The sequence below is a fragment of the Lepidochelys kempii genome, chromosome 7 (assembly GCF_965140265.1).
Source record: "Lepidochelys kempii isolate rLepKem1 chromosome 7, rLepKem1.hap2, whole genome shotgun sequence".
In the NCBI taxonomy this organism is placed as follows: Eukaryota; Metazoa; Chordata; order Testudines; family Cheloniidae; genus Lepidochelys; species Lepidochelys kempii.
In genome coordinates, this window is record NC_133262.1 from 6,139,946 (window position 1) to 6,159,474 (window position 19,529).

General features: G+C 43.2%; 1 protein-coding gene across 7 annotated transcripts in view; it reads right to left on the reverse strand.

The window, feature by feature from the left end:
- ADAMTS9 (ADAM metallopeptidase with thrombospondin type 1 motif 9) overlaps positions 1 to 19,529 on the reverse strand; it is a 135,655-nt gene that overhangs the window by 35,633 nt on the left and 80,493 nt on the right. For all 7 annotated transcript variants that reach the window (XM_073351003.1, XM_073351002.1, XM_073351004.1 and 4 more), the window contains one exon: positions 603 to 770. In XM_073351003.1, coding sequence (XP_073207104.1) covers positions 603 to 770 — 168 coding nt within the window. The remainder of the gene's footprint in view (positions 1 to 602; positions 771 to 19,529) is intronic.

Genomic DNA, 19,529 nt, shown 5'->3' on the forward strand with positions numbered 1-19,529 from the left:
TCTCAGCAAACAGCATCCTTGAAAAATCCAGACTTTCCTACTTTCCTCCAGCCTATGCACAAAGCACCTGATTTTGTAATGACACAGAGGTAGACTGCTTTTGTTCCCGTGTAATGCATTTGGAAAAACACAAAACTGAGTGAAAAGTACGTTTTAAAATTAATAGCTCCTATATATTTTCTCAACTTGAATAGGAAAATGATTAACAAAAAATCATTTAAATTTCATACGCCTCCAAATTAATCACAATTGCACTCAGGATCCAAAGTATTGCAATAATAAAGAAGAAGAAAGAGGAGAAGAGAGTCTGGTTACTCATACACAGCAATGCCTTTTCTAGCAGCAGTTGAAGAAATTTACAACGGGTGCTTCTTTGTTAGCAGTTGACCACCCCCTTTTGTATCTAAAACAGTGCTAGGACTTCAGCTGATGTCGACAGTGCAGCTCCAGAGGCTTATCTGGAGCAATGCCGAGCTACCCGAGCTGAGCACGTCACCCAGAACATTTATACTTTTATTGCAAAAGGATTGAAATGACGGTTGCAAACAATGCAACAGATAAGGACTACCTAATGGTGCAAGAGGTAAAATGTTGCAGCTCACCTGTCCCCAGTCTCCTGTTTTCCACTTCGGACATCTGCCCCCTCTGCACTTCCTTTGCACGTTTGGTTTAGCAAGGTGCTTGCAATAATCATTCTCTAAGCGGTTTCCTTCCTTTGACAGGCAGTACACATTTCGGTGTTTATGTCCCCGTCCACAAGAAGCAGAACACTGGAAATGGAAAGCAAGGAGACAGTTTTAATGCAGTTAGGGCTACATTATTACATACATCCAATAACTAAATAGGGTATTTATTCTCAATGTAACAGGCCAAAAATTATGCCCTCCGTCTCATGATGGTAGCCATTAATAATGAGGGGTCGTAACAGAGGACAGAATTTAGCCCATGAGAAATGTCCTCATTTGTATCATGTATTGCATCTTATTCTTGCTTGTAAAAGCCTTTCTAAGCAGAAAATACCAACAACAACTTAAAGGAATGGGATAGAAAGTGGCATTCAGCAGGCTAGATTCTTGGCTGATATAAGTCAGCATGACTCCAGTGACTTCAAAGGACCAAAGTCAATTTTCAGCAGCCGAGAATCTGGCCTTTAGAGTGGTACATTCTACCACTAAAAAAATTAAAGGGACAGAGTCCCTTTTGGGTAGCCATTGACTCATGTGCCAAGCGAGAGTAAAAGGCGGAGAAATCAGAAGAGCAACATATTACGCCCACTTTGCACACATTAAAATGACTCCACAAGGAGCGAGGCAGTGGAGAAACAAATCCATAACCTTCTGAATGCCACGTTTCTAAAGCTATGTTTGTTTTAATGTTGTACTAAACAGTGTAGACGGATTTTTTTTTTATTAAATAAATACTGAAATCAGGACAAGCTCCCACTTCAGATGTATACAGTTTGAAACTGACTCAGAAGAAGCCGAGAAGACAGAACATAAAGAATCAAAGCAAAAAGCAAATCAGCAGGTAGGTGAGCTGTGCGCTTTGTAGTGAAGCAACTAATTTCAACCTCTCTCTGCAGGTTCATTGAACTTTTTCAGATGTGACCACTTCTGGCATGCCAACCCTAAGCAACTTCGCTTTGATTTCAGATTAGTCTCCTCCAAAAGATTTAGGACTCAAAAGAGGTCTGGAATCACGACAAAAATTTAATATGACAGTTTCTTGTAGAACAAACCTCCTACTCAGCATGATGCACTGAGAGATTCAATTTCAATTTCTTCATTACACGTTAGGCAAGTCATTGCATGTTATATCACAAACATACGGATTTAGTCCTTCAATGCAAACACAGAGTTTCTGCAATCTCTCAATATAACCGTTCTCCTGTTTTCGTTTTAGAACGGAATGAATGCAGGAAGATGGAGATAAATAATGTCAAATAGACCTTAGGATTCTTCCTTCCTTTTGATGACTCTTATCAGTGCTTTTACTAAGAAATAAACCAAGCCAAAAGTTTCCCCTCACCCACAGTTGGTAAATAAAAACACAAGGATTGTACATGTAGGAGCTTGGAGGTTACATTAGGTCTAGAAATTGGCCAGAGCCAACCCCATCTATTATTATTTTAATTACAGCAGTAGGGCTCAATTGTGTAGGACACTGTGCTGACTTGCCATCAGAGAGAGTTCCTGCTCTGAAAGGCTTACAAACTAAATACACCAGACAAAAGTGGGGAGCAGGGGAGACAGCACATAAGCAAAAAGTAAAAACCAAGACAAGGAGATATTTTAGGTCCCGAATCAGGAAAGCCCTTAAGCACATGTTTAAGTGCTGCCCTGGATAGGGATTGTTCCCTGAAGCAGAGCCTAAATGACTTGCCAAAAGACACACAGGAGCTAGGAACTGGCCATATTGGGTCAGTCCAATGGTCCGTCTAGCCCAATATCCTGTCTCCTGACAGTGGCCAATGCCAGATGCTTCAGAAGGAATGAACAGAACAGAGCCAAGTGATCCATCTCCCATCATCCACTCCCAGCTTCAGGCAGTTAGAGGCTTAGGGACACCCAGAGCGTGGGGTTGCATTCCTGATCAACTTGGCTAATAGCCATCAATGGACCTAACCTCCATGAACTTATCTAATTCTTAACCAGTAGATCATGCAGATGCAGAGTATGGGGAAGTCCAGAACCAAACCACGTGCCTGGCCCCAGTCACTGTAACGTGTTATGTCAAAACCCTGAAGCTAAACACCCTGGTTTTGAAGGAGTTGAGATCCATATTTGAACTTTGTGTCTCAGGCGCCGCCCATTACTTTGTAAATTATTTGTTAGGATGGCCAGCTGGCTGTTCACTTCTTATTCCTTATGTCTGATCTATAGTTCCTTTCGTCTCAAAGGATCCCAAACTGCTGTGCAATCCATGGAGCGGATTTTTGAAATACTCACACACATTATGTAGTAGTTACCGATGCTCATCTCATTGACTTCAGCTGAGTGTTACTCAACACGTGAAAAATTGCAGAAACTGGTACTCCCCTTGAAATCAAATGGACAGTGCACAGCAGATTTGAAATGGGGGAATGGAAAATTTGGCCAAAGTTATTAGCTTTAATCCTTACTCATAGAAAAGGAGCCATGGGATATTTATTGTTAACACAGAGCAGATGTCCAGCACCTTGGTATTTAGCATCTCCCCTAGAAGACACCCTCCCACCACCTCTATATCAAAAATGGCATGGTGAACAACCTCCCTTGGAAAGCTAAATAACGAAGTAACCCAAATAACTGGGAACTGAACCTACGAGGTCAGGTATTCAAATGTTCATGTATTTGAGCAATCGGAGTGGGAGGAAGCCCTTGTGCGTGACTGGGAAAGGGGGAGCCAAGCACCATGTCTACTGTAAAGTTATACAGTCTACTATGGACCCCCAAAGAGCAGAGAAGATGAACCAGCATAGGATGTAGTGGTGCCTACACAGTGACCATAGTTAGGCTACCTCATCCCACCCCTAGCACCTCAGCCATGCTTTGCTACAGCGGAGGGATCTGAGTAGGCTGAACTTTCCTGTGGATGAGTCAATCCACTGTGCCACCCAGGAGAAAACCACATGTATTTTCAGTTAGGGGAGGGCCCTTAAATTTTCTTAAGAGTTTTGTGGAAGTGTATTGTGGTTTCCAGGTGGCCAAAAAATAGCTCAGCCTCACATTTAAAAAACGGAGAGAAAACACAGCTCCTTCCTCCAACACAGGGATGGCTTAAAATTATGGAAATTCACAATTTTGACAAAATTTCAGACGTCAGCAGAAAAAAAAAAATAAGGTCAGAATTTTTTCCAAAATTTTGTCTTGCTTTTTTGCCAGAGCTGGTTAAAAAAATCCCATGGTGTTTTTTTCATTGGAAACTCAGTGGTTTTTGTGAAAAATGTTCAAACAGCTTAACTCCAAAGCAAATGTAATTAAAAAATAAATCATGTCTGGGCAGCAAAGATTAAGAACAGTCTCAAATATTGTTACAACCAAATACCGTCTAACATTTTCATTTGGTTACAGTCTTTGGACTAAATCCTGCCATTGATTATTTAATACAAATTTCCACTATCTTCATTACACATTCTGCATCTGGAATGGTGGCAGACATGGCTCTTAAACATAACAGTGAAAAATCAAATAAATCCCTAGACTTGATTAGTACTTTTCCCCAGTCAACGGAGAGATGTACATCTTTAATCTATATATTTTCCTCCCATTTATTACATAGAGACACTAATAACAATGCTCATGCATAGCACCTTTCTAGGGAGCTGAAAGTATTTGACAAATATTCTGTCTTACAAGAACTGTGGTACTGCTAGGAACGGTGCCAGTGGTAAGTATTTTTATCCTCATTTTACAGATTGAGGTACAGAGAGATTCAGGGTCCAATCCTGTGAGATGCTGAGTGCTCTCATAGTAGGTCAACACCTTACAGGATGAAATCCCACGTCAGTTGGGGTCACATATGCAATTCATTCACAGTACCAGGAAGAATATCCAGAAAATGTGACTCTGAGACCTATGCTGTACATGGGGAAAGAGTTAGAATCATAGGACTGGAAGGGACCTTGGAAGGTCATCTAGTCCAGTCCCCTGAACTCATGGCAGGACTAAGTATTATCTAGACCACTCCTGATAGGTGTTTGTCTATCCTGCTCTTAAAAATCCCCAATGATGGAGCGTCTACAACCTCCCTGGGCAATTTATTCCAGTGCTTCACCACCCTGACAGTTAGGAAGTTTCCAACCTAAACCTCCTTTGCTGCAATTTCTCTGTCTGTAGCACAATAGTTCAGTCTCCTGCGGGCTGTAATACTTTGGTCTCATTTTGGTTATTGGGTTTAGTGCATGGGTGGCTTGTGATATACGTGATATGATCTGATGGCCCCTTCTGGCCTTAAACTTGATGTCGCTAGGCGAGTTTCACACACATTTACATGCACATAGTTGCATTCTGACCTTAAAGTCTATGAGTCTATGTACATTTAACTAATTTTGCTAATGCTTGAATATAGTTGCGATATTCTCAAGATGATGTTGTCTGGTACCCAACATTCTTCTGTTCTCCCTTTCAAGAACATAAGACAGCGGTGCATAAACATTTTTCTGTCTCAGCCGTATTTGCTTTCATTGTAAACTCTTTTACTCTTAAAGGAATGATAGTAGGATGAACAATCAAACGCAACTAAGACTCTGAGGACTGAAAATCCCTTTGCCAAGAGCACACATTGTGATGTTTTAAAAATTCTTTTCAGGTATTTCCAGTGTTATTGGGGGGCACTATTTTTAAGCATACGTGACGCAGAAAAAAAAGGCTTAAGGATGTGCTTCACTTCTACTGTATGTGATTTATGGAAGTGTGGTGCACCCTGACTCATCTTTTCTTTCTAACACTGGAAGAACTTTGCACGTCATTAACAGAATTTAGAATTCTTTTATAGCTGGAAACAACACGGTCTGCTTACAATTTATGTCAGTAACAGCTCCATGGTGAGGTAAGCTTTGACCTTGCCTTCTTTAAAGCCTGTGAAGTGTACAGATGAAAACACTTCCTCTTTTCTTGGTTTTGTTTGTAGAAAGTACTTCAAAGTAATGGGGAAAGGGAGGAATTGAGACTTTCTTTTTATAGGATAACAGCCTAATCCAAAGCTCATTTAAGTCAATAAAGAGATTGCTACTAACCAAAATTGCCTTTGGATCTGGCCCTAAATCTGTAGCAGAGGTATTGGTCTTTTGCTAATTGGGTTTCTGGACTTAGGGGTTGTACTCTCAGACATGCTCAGTTAGTCTAACTCTGTTCCCACTGAAGTGCTTTTGAAAATTCTACCCTAACACCTTACAAACCAGGCAGAATGCCTGGCATAACAAAGGAAACAACAACAAAATCCAACAGGGATCTTGCAGTCTAGACACATGCAAAACTTCCATTAGCTATGGCTGGGATTAAGAGAGTAGAAAGACTCTAGGAAGTTGATACCATGGGGTTTTTCCATGCACTTTGGAGCTCACATTAGATGGGGAATTCCCGTTTGTCTGAGAGAAAGAATAGCCCAGAAAGTCAATCTGAGCTACTGCAATTAGTCTGCATAGGCAACTGCCACTGATATTAGACACTGACTGAGGACTGCAGAAGGCCCTACAAGCCAAACTGGGCTCTAGGTTGCACCAGCATAAAATGGAGTCACTCCCTTGAAGTAGCGGGCACTCAGCACCTGACGAGGTTGGGCCCTTTGGTAGCTATATGAAAGTTTTAGACGTATATGGACAGAGAACTTAGAAGTTCAAGTGAAACTTTTCTTGGGTCTTTTAGAACTGCCCCAAACCTTTACTCCCTACCACCCTCCAAAGCCCCATGCGGCAAAGATCCTCCGTCTCGCACCTACATGCTCTAGCCTGAGCTAGAGAGGTGCTTCAGAATAGCAACAAAGTCCCAATCCGCTCCCAACAGGCTTAATGCACTGCCAGCTAGGGAATGTAACTTGGATCTTATCAGCACAAACTGATGAAAGTGTGGTGTTATCTGGCAAAGCATGCCGTAGGCTGATTTCTAGTCAATTTCATTTTTGTTAGCTGTCAGTTTCAGGCTTCTGCTTCTCATACTTAAGCAGGTTGCTGCAATGCTGCGGTTGAGAAAATAAATGTAGAAAACTGTTATTACTTTAAAAATAAACTGTGTCCACTACACTAAGGGTACAGTGAAACACTTCTATTGTTTATTGTTATCATTATTCTTTAACATGTGCACAGCATTATAATCACGCCTTCTGCTTTACACAGAGAATAAACAATCTTTTCCCAGAAAAACTTAGAATCAATGTCCTGGTTGCATAGTTTTAATTTACTTATATTTTTTGTGTGATTAATTAGAGGAAGGCACCTAGAGTCTTGGAAAGGTGTCTATTTAAAAATAACAAACCTAAAATGTACTACTTAAATTAAATAAATATCCTTATTAGTTGTTCCCGCCAAGGTCAGTGAAGCTGCAACTCCGAATGTGAAGCAAAACATTTCCTGAGATGCAATGTTCTGTTCCATTGTCCAGGTGCTGGCATTTTCATTTTCACAGAAATTTGCTTTCTATTTCAAACTTCAAGAATTATGAAGATTATTTTATTGTTACCAAGTATGTGTGAATTGCATCAGCTTATTCCTCACTGCATTTCCTATGTATAAAATTTGGAAGATAAGATGCCACCTTCTTCATTAAGGCTCTTACAAAATGGAAAGTCTGCAATAGATTCCAAGATTTCTGACTGGCTTAGTGCCTGAAAAGAACGGAATATATACCCACAAAGACCACTTAGGTTATAAAAGATTTACACAAATTATGATCAGTTAGGACCAACCTCTGCAACTGGATACATGTGAATGATACCAGCACAAGAACTGACCCTTATAATGTGCGTACTTTACGCTATCTGTATTTTGAAAATGGACAACTGGCTGTAACTACAGGGCAGAACTGCTAACTCCCACCAAGAATATGGTTAATTCTTCAGAGTAACAAAATTGTATAGAGTGCTGTCAAGGCCGTTTTTACAGATACTGTGCAGCAGCCTTACAATTTGGGAAGTATTAAATGCAAGCTGCAACAAAAAGGCTTCCTAAAGATAATTATAATCAGTTACTTGAAGAAGGGAGGGAAAAATCACGCTAAACACATTTTTATCAGATTTTGCAATGGGCAACTTTTCAAAGGCAATTAAAACCCATTCCTGAAGGTTTACATTTCCACACTTTTAGGATCATACTAAAAGTAAACACTCATTCATCCTATCCAAAAAGCTTAGCTGAAACAAATGATAGATGAAACAAAAAAGAAAAAATAAGGAGGTTAACGTTTCCCCTTCATACAACTTAGTCTCATTTTACATTAGACACTAAGCTATTGAAATTCAGTGGGTCTCCTTAAATGCAGCTGTAACCAGATCATGGCAATCAAGTAGCTACTGCACTTCACTTCTGCATTGGTGCACGCAGACAGATCCACTCACAGGTACTGCGGGTGCTCTGCAAATGTGGCCCTGTGAAGCACACCGCGCCATTCCCATTTTCAGCATGGTACGGGAAGATATGTTAAGACTTATGCATATACATCAGCAAGATTAGCATGGATAAATTCTGGCCAGCTGGCTGTTTATTGGGCTACATGGATTTTAAAAAAACATATTGAAGTCTTTACATGGCTTTCAGCAACACGGAAACATCCTCCAAAAGCGGCAGCTGGACAAGGACTTGCTCATTTCATAGGCCCTGATTCAGCAAGACATGTAAGCGCCTGCCTAACTTTAAATACATGAGTATTCCTATTGACATCAGTGGGTCTAGTCCCCTGCTTAATTAGGGCCCTCGTTTTCATACAGAACGACTTCGCCACATTTGTGGAACTCATGGTGCAATGCTACTCGTGCATCTCTACTGGTCCATCTCTGGGAACAGGCCAAAAGCCACGTCAGCTATTTACAAGTAAAATGGGGAGAGTGATCTTTATACTGAAGAGACAGAGCTACTGAAGCAGGGCAAACAAAAATCACTCCATGGCACCAGAGTCCACCAAATCCTCCCCCAGCTAGGGTGACCAGATGTCCCGATTTTATAGGGACAGTCCTGATTTTGGGGGCTTTTTCTTATATAGGCACCTATTATCCCCCACCCTGTCCTGATTTTTTACACTTGCTGTCTGGTCACCCTACTCCCAGCGATATGCACGGTAATACTTTCCTTTCCACAGACACTGTAAGAGAAAGGAGGGAAGTGGAAAGTAAATGGACACTGGGATTTTTTTTTTTAATTGGATAAAATTAATATATTTGTGAAAGAAAATGCACATGCCTGCTACAGAAGAACAAATTTTTTAAAACTAATAGTTTGTAGACATGTGCTAGAGAACACTTTGGACGAAATTCTACCTCCACTGAAGTCACTGGGTTTCCTTGTTGGTGAACCGGGCAGAACTTACCTTTGTTTCCATAAGGAAAGTTACCGTCACGGACACAATAGTGTTGTATCATGTTTGGGTTTTCGGCCACATGAAAGGTGGTTTTACAATGGATTATTTGGCTTCTTTGGACTTCTGCCATCCAATCTATGGGTCAGAAGTATGATCAGTAGAGCAGGTTGACATTTTCTGGCATTTGAATTTTTGAATCAGTTTTTAATTTCAATGACAAAACCATGGCCAAAAAAGGGATGGGATTTTCACAATTTCCCCTCCTCCTCCATAGGTGCTGGAATGATGAGTGTTGTGGGTGTTCCCGTACCTGCTGGCTTGAAGTGGTTTCCATTATATACAAAGGTTATAGTTTGGTTCAGTGGCTCTCAGCACCCCCACTTCAAAAATTGTTCCAGCACCCCTGTTCTCCTCCTCCTCAATTTTTTTTTGACAAAACCCTAGTGATAATTCCTCCTGAAAAAAAAATTCATTGACTTCAAATGGAGCAGTGGGTTCTCAGAATCGCTGAAAATCAGGGCCTTTGCACACATCTACGCCGCAGCAGGACACATCTCCAGTTGCGGTATCTGGCTATTTCCAGCGTGGGTAGACGTACGCATGCTAGCTCTGCTCGAGGAAGTCTTAAGTGAATACTATGTAATTTGCACAACAGGGGTGGACGTGTATGTAGCCCATTTCACTGGCCCTCCAGGGTATGTCTACACTGCACACTAAGCCCGGGCTCTGACTCAGGTTTGAACCCAAGCTCCCCTTCTGTCCATACACAAATCAATCTGCCTTGGGTCAAACACTCAGGGGACTTGGTCAGAGCCAGCCAAGCCCTGCCACTTTGCAGTGTGGACACAGCTCAAACCGCAGATGCGAGTGAGAAGGTCTGTGTATGGACACGTTGGCATAGCTCTGACACTAGATCCAGTAGCCATAAACCCAGGTTTATAATACACTGTGGATGCTCAAGTGCAGGGCTGGAAACATTGAGTCCACGAGCCCGGATCCCATAGACTTGGGCTCACACTATGGGGTTAAAAATAGCAGGGTAGATGTTCCAGCTCAGGCTGGAGCCTGCATTCTGAAACCCAGCCAAGGGCATTGATCCGTGGTCTGAGACTCGCGGATGCGGGGTTTTTATTTTGCAGTGTAGACGGACCCTTAGTGCCCAGTGTAGTCCTACCCGGAGAGATGGCCCTTGGTCAAGCAACTCTTTGGCAGGAAGGTTGCGCTAACTCTTCAAAGACCTGAGCCAAAGCCCACTGAGTTCAGTGGAAAGATTCCCAGTGACTCCTTCACACTTTGGATCAGGCCCCAGTTGTACGCATCTGTGGGCAACAGGGGGCTCTGAGTAACACCACAAGACAGGAAAAAGTCACGTACCCATCTTTCTCCCTGCAGCATCCAGGTCGTGTTTGTAACGGCCCATATTTCCTTCCATGGTTGTCCTGGCCTCTCTGTTCTGCACCGTCATTATATTCTGTGTAGTGATCTGCCAGCTCCTGAAGACCACACTGCTACATATGTATCACTACATGCAGAATTTTCCCATGTGACCCATGGTCCAAGCTACTTAATTTCAAAAAATAATACCTCGTAAGGACCTTGGGTCGCACTGATGCAGGCAGCATTACCAGAACCATTTCCCCAGTGCATTTGCTACTCATGTATTTTCCACCAACACGAGGCATGCATGTTTTCCTTCCTTCTTCATCCTCCAGGACAAAGTGACATCTAGGTTACATGAGCAAGTTGGTGTATGAAAGTGTAAAGGAGTCTGTGTGTCCAGGGAAGCGTGATTGACATGCTAAGGAACTAAGATGTGATCAATTAAAGCAGAGGGTGGCCTAATTTAACTGACATCACGCTTTTATAATGATTAAGTACTTGTATAATGGTAGTGCCTAAAAGGTCCCAACTAAGAATATGGTTTTGTTATGATACGTGCTGTACAAGCACATAGTAAGAGACAGCCCCGTCTGGAAGAACTGACAATCTAAATAGGCAAGACAGACAAAATGACTTGCTACAGGGATTTGGTAGCAGGGCTCCCTTAAAACAGAAAATATCTTGTTATGATTCTGTATTCAAATACATCATCCATCATGTACCGTCCAAAGGCTAAAGTGTGGAGCTTAGTATCAAGGAAACCATGCATGCAGCACACCCACCTGCCTTACCGATGAGATAGTACAAAAAATAAAAAACATGAATAGAGTTCCTTAAGTGTCTTTGCAACTAGGTTTACAACACTATGTCCTTAACAACCGAACAGTCACGATGTGTGTTATATTTACGGTAAAGGCCTGCATGCTCAGAGTCCATGATAATCGCATATTCTTCTTTCTAAAGAACAAATCTATTACTATTTCTAATACTTCAGCAATGAGGAAACAACTACTATTGTAGCCTAGGATATTTACGTATAAATTTGCAACGTGGGAAAAAAATATGTGCAGGCTTCAAATCATAGCCCGGGGATCCAGCTAGCATTCTTCATCTCATCCATGCACATTCCATTGCCGTGTTACTGCCCTTCACTGTTTCCTGCCATCGGGCACACATCGGACACACACTGTACGGGAATTCAGTGCTTTGGGAGACAAATGTAACCTTGCAGATAAATGGCAACCATTACTGGTTTGTTTCCTCCCGCCGGGTGGAATGAGGATTAGCTCTTTATGATGTCAGTATTTTATTTACCTACAGGTGAGCCCACCAGTACAACAAATATGCTGAAGTGAGTATCTCGCCCTCTGAAATCACTTAATGAACCATCAGCATTTGTCAACACAACTGCTAAATATCCTTTTGATCAAGTTCATGCCAATGTGCTGCAGAGACCAGCAAACGTCCAGCTCATGGGAAGAGGGGATATTAAAGAAGAGTTAGTAAGTGAACTAGTGATAAAATGAGTAATTTTATCCATATTCAAATAATGGTATGCAATTAACTTCTTCAACAGTCTAAGTACTTTCAACTGCTCATATTCTCCATTCCAGATAAAATCAAACTGTATCATCATTTTGGGATGAAAAACAATGGTCATTTATTATGCATTAAACCAGTTTGTGTCTAAGAGTTAGCTTTATTGGAACCACTGTAACTTTCAGTTCCAGACGTTTTTTCCTTCTGGGAATTTTCCAAGTTTATTTGTTTAAATCTAGAAAATATACAGTGGAAAAGAACATGAAAATAGTGCCTCCAAAAACACATATGTCCACAAAACTTCACAAATTGAAAGGTAAACTAATCCCTATAACAGAGCATCAAGGTAATCCTGGTCCAGCTACCACTTCCTACTTTTGGATTTTTCATTGCAAAATTCAACCCTTAGTCAGGTCAGCAATTAAGCATGTGCCTAACTTCTAATGAAGTCAATGGACCCGTAAGCACATGCGTAAAGTTAAGCACGTGCATTAACTGTTTTCCTGAACTGGGGGCCTGAACTGTACATGTCTGTGAGATGCTAAACAATATAATAACTAATGCTTAGTTTGTATAGGGCCATATTGTGACTGCAACCCCCTCTGGAATTAGTTGTTCCTGACATATTACTCTAAGCCTCTAAGGGAATCGCACTTGGACTATAGCAGCAATGGCCACAGAGACTCAGGACTCCATTTCCGAGACTACCTAGAGTACAGGCTGGTGACAAAACAAGCTTGAAGCCACTACCAGAATCAACATTAGCCAGAGCTCAGATACAAAGTGTTGGGTTGTTGTTGGAGTGAAGCAGAGACAGAACAAGTATCACAGCCTGGGAGGTCCCCAGGAAACTTCTCGTTCCTACCCAGAGGGAAATGTTGAACTCTGGTGGTGGTTACTGGGTCACCGATAGGTGACAGCCCAGAAGAGACCAGCAACCCAGGAGGATGAGGAGCAATTCCAGATTAGGCTACCAAGAGCCAGCTTCATTTTCCCTGGGACTCCAGACTAGGGAGCCTCAGGACAATCCTACCCTTTTAGGGGCGAAGGTCTTATAAGAAATCCCATGTCTGTTTATTTCGCATATGAGTTTTAAGCTGGCCAACAATTATAGTGCTGCATCGCTCAGTAAAGAACTGATTCTCCACTCACATGCTGCCCAGGCAGGTGCTAGGAGGGATTGGGCGCATAGGAAGTGCTGGCAGGTGGAGGGTTTCAGATATTGTTGCTATTTTATTATTCTAGTTACTCCTATTCTTTCCTTACCCCTTATCTTCTGTGCCCTGGGCCTCATAAAGTCCCCTTATTGTTGTGTTGTTTTATCCCTACATGCCTAGTATAGTACATGGTGTTAAATGTTTTCCCAAGGGACAGCACCTGCTGTGTCCCTGGCACAGAGAAGAGTCACCTTGGGTGGAGGCACCAGGCACCAAAATAAAGAACGCATGCCCCTAAGGGAAGAAGGGAGAAGCTGCCCTAAGCAACAGGGAGAAGGCTTGAGCCCCACCCCAGGGCTGCGGTTACATGACTTTACTCCGAGTGGCAAGCACCTGCCTGGCCCCAGGAGCAGCTCAGGGATGGACTTGTGACTTAGAGTCACATTTCCCACCTAGCTTCCCCCCTTGCTCCAAGAAGCCAAGACAGTACTTTGCTGCTGGTGGGGGACTGTAACAAATTACTTCCCCCGCTGTGCTGGTGCAACTGTGCAGACTGTCAGAGCCTCACACTTTGCAGGAGTATGAGAGGCGCTGCTCCCTCTGTGCCTCTCCCCACCTGCTTTAACACGGGGCACAGGGACTCTGTAGCCTGCTGAACATGCTTTCTCCCTCTCTTCCAGGCGGAGAGCGGTGATGTGTGGGATATGAAGGGATGCTTTCCCCTGTGCGGCACTGCAGAGCAAATCACAAACTTGCCCATAGGCCATGAAGAACTATCTCCAGATTACAGCAAGTGACCATTTCAGAGCCTCAGTCTCCATGCCAGAACCAGCGGCTCCACACCAGAACCAGCGGCTTTTGCTCAAGCTCTCTCAGCGGCAACACACCTTTTATCATAATCATCATGACTATTATACCCAGCACCGCAGCGTGTAAGTGACCAGACTTGACGGGGTGTTGCGCTCATGGCATAACGGTGCCTCATCCCCGTTGGGGAGGGCTAAGCACCCGCAGCTCTGGAGGCACAAAGCACCCTGTCTATGGAGAAGAATAAGGGGAATTGTTTTTCTTAAATGCCTGCATTAAAATAAAGCCATCTCTTCCCCCAATCCCTACAGACATCAAACCATCCAGCTGTGCCAAGCCAGTACAACAGCTTTTTTTATTTTAAGTTGTCGTGTTTAATTGAGACTACTTAAAGATCTTCTAGTCTGCAGTGCGGTCAACTGACATTCAGGGACCGCGCTACACAAAGAAGCAAAAATAGGCATAACAATCTGAAAGCAACTGTGCTCTCTCATGGTCTTTATGGGAGCAGCAACAAAAAGGAGGTGAATGGGCCTAACATATTCTGAACGAGATGGTTCCTCTGGGCAAGGACTGTCCCTTTGTACAGGCCTGATTCAAAGGCTGCTGTTATCCGTGGAAAGGCTTCCACTGACTTCAGTGAAATTTGGATCAGACCTTAGATGTGTGTACAGCACCTAGCACAAGTAGGCCCAAACCCAGGTTGGAACCTTTGGGCCCTATCACAGTACAAATAACATAACATAAGAATGGCCATACTGGGTCAGACCAAAGGTCTATCTAGCCCAGTGTCCTGTCTTCTGACAACAGTCAACGCCAGGGGTCTCAGAGGGAATGAACAGAACAGGTCATCGTCACGTGATCCATCCCCTGTCGCTCATTCCCAGCTTCTGGCAAACAAAGGCTAGGGACACCATCCCTGCCCATCCTAGCTAATAGCCATTGTCATATAGGCAGAGGTGAAAGTAAGCCGGTAGGCCCCGGTACGGCATAGTGGCCAGAGCCGGTGCGCCGTACCGGGGTGGATTGGCTTCCCCAGACGCAATTTAAAGGGCCTGCGACTCCCAGAAGTGGCTGGAGCCCCGGCCCTTTAAATTGCTGCCAGAGCCCTGCTGCCAGAGCCCTGGGGTAGCAGTGGTGGGGCTGGGGTGGCGATTTAAAGGGCCCTGGGTGGTAGCGGCACCAAGCCCTGGGCCCGTTAAATCATCCCTGGAGCCCCGCCTCCGCTTCCCCAGGGCTCCGGCAGGCTCCGGGGACGATTTAAAGAGCCCGGGGTGGTAGTGGCGGCCGGAGCCCTGGGGAAGTGGTGGCAGGGCTCCGGGGATGATTTAAAGGGCCCAGGGCTCCATCCGCCGCTACCGCCCAGGGCCCTTTAAACTGCTGCCAAAGCCCCCGGCTGCCGCTGTTAACCCAGGGAGGGGGAAGGAGGCACTTGCCGGTAAAGGGTAGGCTGGGACTGGCTCTGACCTCCCACAGCCTTGCCCCTTCCGCCTGAGGCCCTGCCCCTTCTGGGGGCCAGAGCCGGCCCCAGCCCAGCCCCGTACCGGTAAGTCTCTAGACTTATATTCACCCCTGCATATAGGACTATTCCTTAAGCAGCACCAAGCTGACCACATCTGGAGGAAACCCCTGTATGTTCTGTCTATTTAAGTTGCTCCAATTTGATCTTGAAATGAAATGCTAGAGAAACCCGGAGAGTACTCTGAGGTGGTCTTACTGGAATATGAAAACATTTAATATTTTTGTGATCAGGCAACTTTCTCTGGGACACACTCTTGTAGGACACAAAACAACCTACCTAATCCCTACCATAAATCTCACTGAATCCATAAACGACCCTAACCTGTAGCTGCAAAATGCTTGGGTTTCTATGCTTTTTGTAAAGGTTGGATTTGTGCTTCTTGATCTTCCAGTCATCATACATATAGAGCAATGTGCTGACAGATGCGGGGGCTGACCTAGATGGTGAATCATGGCAGAAGACACTAGGTAAGGAAGCAGAAGACACAAGTCAGCTCCAAAAAATGGAAACTTGTAGGGGAGGATGATATTAAGTATGAGGTTAGAAGATAGCAAGGAATCTTCTGTTGAGATTTGTTCAGGAGGAAACAACAGAAAAGACAACAGTCGAAGAAGATTGGGAGTGGCTGTGTCCAGGCACAATGGAAGCCCAGAAAAAATATTTGATAGGGAACAGAAATGTTACACAGGGTTGGTCTACACTACACAGTGAGGTTGAGATAAGGCAACCTAATTATGTCAGCGTACACACTACAGCCTCGTCCTGCCAATGTAACTGCCCTACTACACCGTCATAACAACTCCACTTCCAGGAGTGGCGTAGGGCTTATGTGGGTGTAGTTAGGGCCAGCAGTGTCTGTGTAGACACTGTGTTACTTGCATCAACTGTTGGCTGGCTTGTCAATTTCATGGTCCCTTGCTGGAGTCATGACATTGATAAAAAAGCCAAACAGTTAGAGCCTGGCTGCCCCCGTCTCCCCACTCCCAGCCAGGCTGCTGCCCGGAGACTCCCCACTCAAGGAGCTAAGGAGCTCAGGTGGCTGTCCCCCGCCTCCCAGCTGGGAACAGGGAACTGAGAGCCGGCGGCAGGGCGGGGAAGGAGGGAAAGCTGGGATCCTGGAAGGGAGCTGTGCGGAGGGTTCTCAGCACCCCCCGGCCCCCCACTGCCGCTCTTCAGTTGGTGGAAGCGCTCCTGGTGAGGATGCACACCACCAACAGGAGGAGGGTAGTGTGGACATCAGCTACCATAGTACCAGAGATCAGCTTATGGTGTAGCGTAGACATGCCCATAAGCCCAGATTTTTGAAGGTATTTAGGTGTTGCTGCACTCAGCATTGCAGTACCCAAGTCTCATTTTCAAAATTAGGGCATCTATTTGGTTGCCCAAAGACATCTCGCCACCTATCATCAGTTGAAATCAATGAGTTTTAGGTGCCTAGAGGCTTTTTAGAAAATCCCACGAGGCGCCTAAACACTTTTTAGAATCTGGCCCTAAATCCCTTTTGAACATTTCCGTTAGCTAAAGTCTTGTGATAATAATGATTGATAAACAAGGAGGCCTGCTTGCCAAAATCACACAGTAGATCATGTTGAAAATGATAACACGGTTCTAGAGTTCTCTCAAATACAGTTCATGAGCCAAATTCAACACTGACTTATAGTCACGGAGCTGCCTGGCAGAGGGATGTCGCAACTGAAACCAAGGGGATGGCATTGGGTAAAATAACTGCTTCATTTGACCCTTTGTGTTTTCTAATCAGAAGAGAAGGGAACAGGTTGTGAAGCCTGTGATAAGTAATTTCTTCATTATACAGATATCATATCAATGTACAGCTGTGCTATCTATTAGGGTACACTGTAATGCAACCATTTATTTTCTTGAGAAAACATATACCCTGATTATTTACCCTCTAATCACTGTATGCCAGTAGTTGGAAGTGCTCAGTTTTAACAGGATTGTTTGCAGTGTTGTTGTAGCCCCCTTATTTAGCAAACCAAAGTCTAGATTATTGGAAGGCTTTTGATAAACTGTACACAGCCTTTCAGATGTTGTTCTGCAAATGCAGTTATAGGACTCAAGGCCCAGACTGATCTGCCCATGTGGATCCAATGGCAGAATGAGGGCCACTGTCTCTCCTGCAAGTATTTGACATAACCCCCATTAAAATCACTGAGTACAATACTCATGCAGTGAGGGTATAAGAGACCCACCTCAATAACTACAGAGATATTACTAGTAGGTACCCTATGATTTGTTTACTCTTTCAAAGAACTGGCTTTCACAACTCTAGTGCCCAATTTGCCAAGACCTCTGTGTAAGAAACTCGCATCAGCTTCAGTGGGGATTCTATACTCAGGAGGATGAAATTCTGATCCCATTAAAGTCAAAGGAGAAACTCCCATGGACTTCAATTGGATCAGGATTTCACCCAGACAGCTTTTGGATAAATGGATTCAAGGTTCTGAGTGTACTGATTCTTGGCAACCTAGTTTTTAAAAGTGTGTGAATGTTCCCTTTCACCATTTGCATGTACATAAAAAGTTGTTCTTTGTCACACAACTTAATTATGCACGTGAATTTTACGAAAGTATTAGTTCTCTCCAGTAACAGTCTTTATATGTAAGTGTCCTAAAAGCAGGTCTATCAGATGGATTATGATTCCCCCAGGGCTTGAACACTAAATGTTCTTGAATAAACAAGGAGTTTGAAAGGTACCACATGGTTCTGTGATTCTTTTCTTCCCCGGGAATGTCCATCACAAAGGTAATGCTGGGTGCATTTACACCAGTCATGTCATATGATAATGGTATGATTTCACACACAGCTTTACAAAAAAATAAAAAAATCTCTGGGCTAAACCCTGAAATGTTTAGGTGAGATAAACCTCCCCCACTTTGATTTCATAAAAGGTCACTACAGAATTTGCCTGAGTAAGGGCTGCAGGACTAACTATTAATAAAATGAGCAGTCTAAGTTCTGATGTTTTATATAATACATTTCAGTCAATCATGCAAGAACACTACCCAGTTAAATACTTGCATGAAAGGACTCATCTGTACTTCACAGTCACAGTGAGAGGTTTTAGAGCACTAGCGTTATTTCAAAAGTAACTAAATGTATCTCTTTCTAAATATAGCTTATATTACTTAGTATGGACGACTAATTTCCTTAGAGTAGCACTAAATAAATAATAATGATTTTTAAATAACCATTGACGGAAGAAGAAAAGGAGTACTTGTGGCACCTTAGAGACTAACCAATTTATTTGAGCATGAGCTTTCGTGAGCTACAGCTATAGCTCACGAAAGCTCATGCTCAAATAAATTGGTTAGTCTCTAAGGTGCCACAAGTACTCCTTTTCTTTTTGCGAATACAGACTAACACGGCTGTTCCTCTGAAACCTGTCATTGACGGAAGATAATCTTACATTGCCAATTCAGAAAGGCTTGCCATCTTATAGCATTAAGTGTATTGTTGCAGTTTAGCATACGACTCAAGAAATCATTATACAAATTCATTTCTGATTACTTTCTACTTGTCTTTAATTTTCACTGTTTGATGTTAACATTAAACATTGTAAATGTATGCAATATTTATATAAAATTAAATAACAATACTGGAAAAATAAATACACTTTATTACATAAATACATAAATCCACACTGCTGAAAAGTTTCAGCTAATACTATACTCTTGTTTCAAAAGTGACCAAAAATATGGTAGTGACACTCCACCTGAACAGATGAAGTCTGAACGGCTACAGAATGACGTCTGCAATCAATGTCAGAACTGGAAGCAAGTGAGGTGATACAATAAAAGAAAGTTGGACTCTCCCCTACGACCTACTGTAGTAGCCCATGGTAATATGAAAACGAGGGATACGTAGAAATTTATTATATTTTTCAGGAGAGACAAAACTTTGGTTCCTTGTTGAGCCCACAGGTCCTCAAATACAGCTCTAGAGTCACTTATGGCAGAGCTCGGGCAAACAACAGATAAGATACTTCACATGAAAAAGCAAGACCCTATACGGCAATAATAGTGGCTCAGCTCTGAAAATCTTTCTCCAGCGGGAACGTTGCAAGAGAAGGGACAGTAGGAGCGGGTGACGCTGCTACTGAATACTTTGGTCGCAAGATTC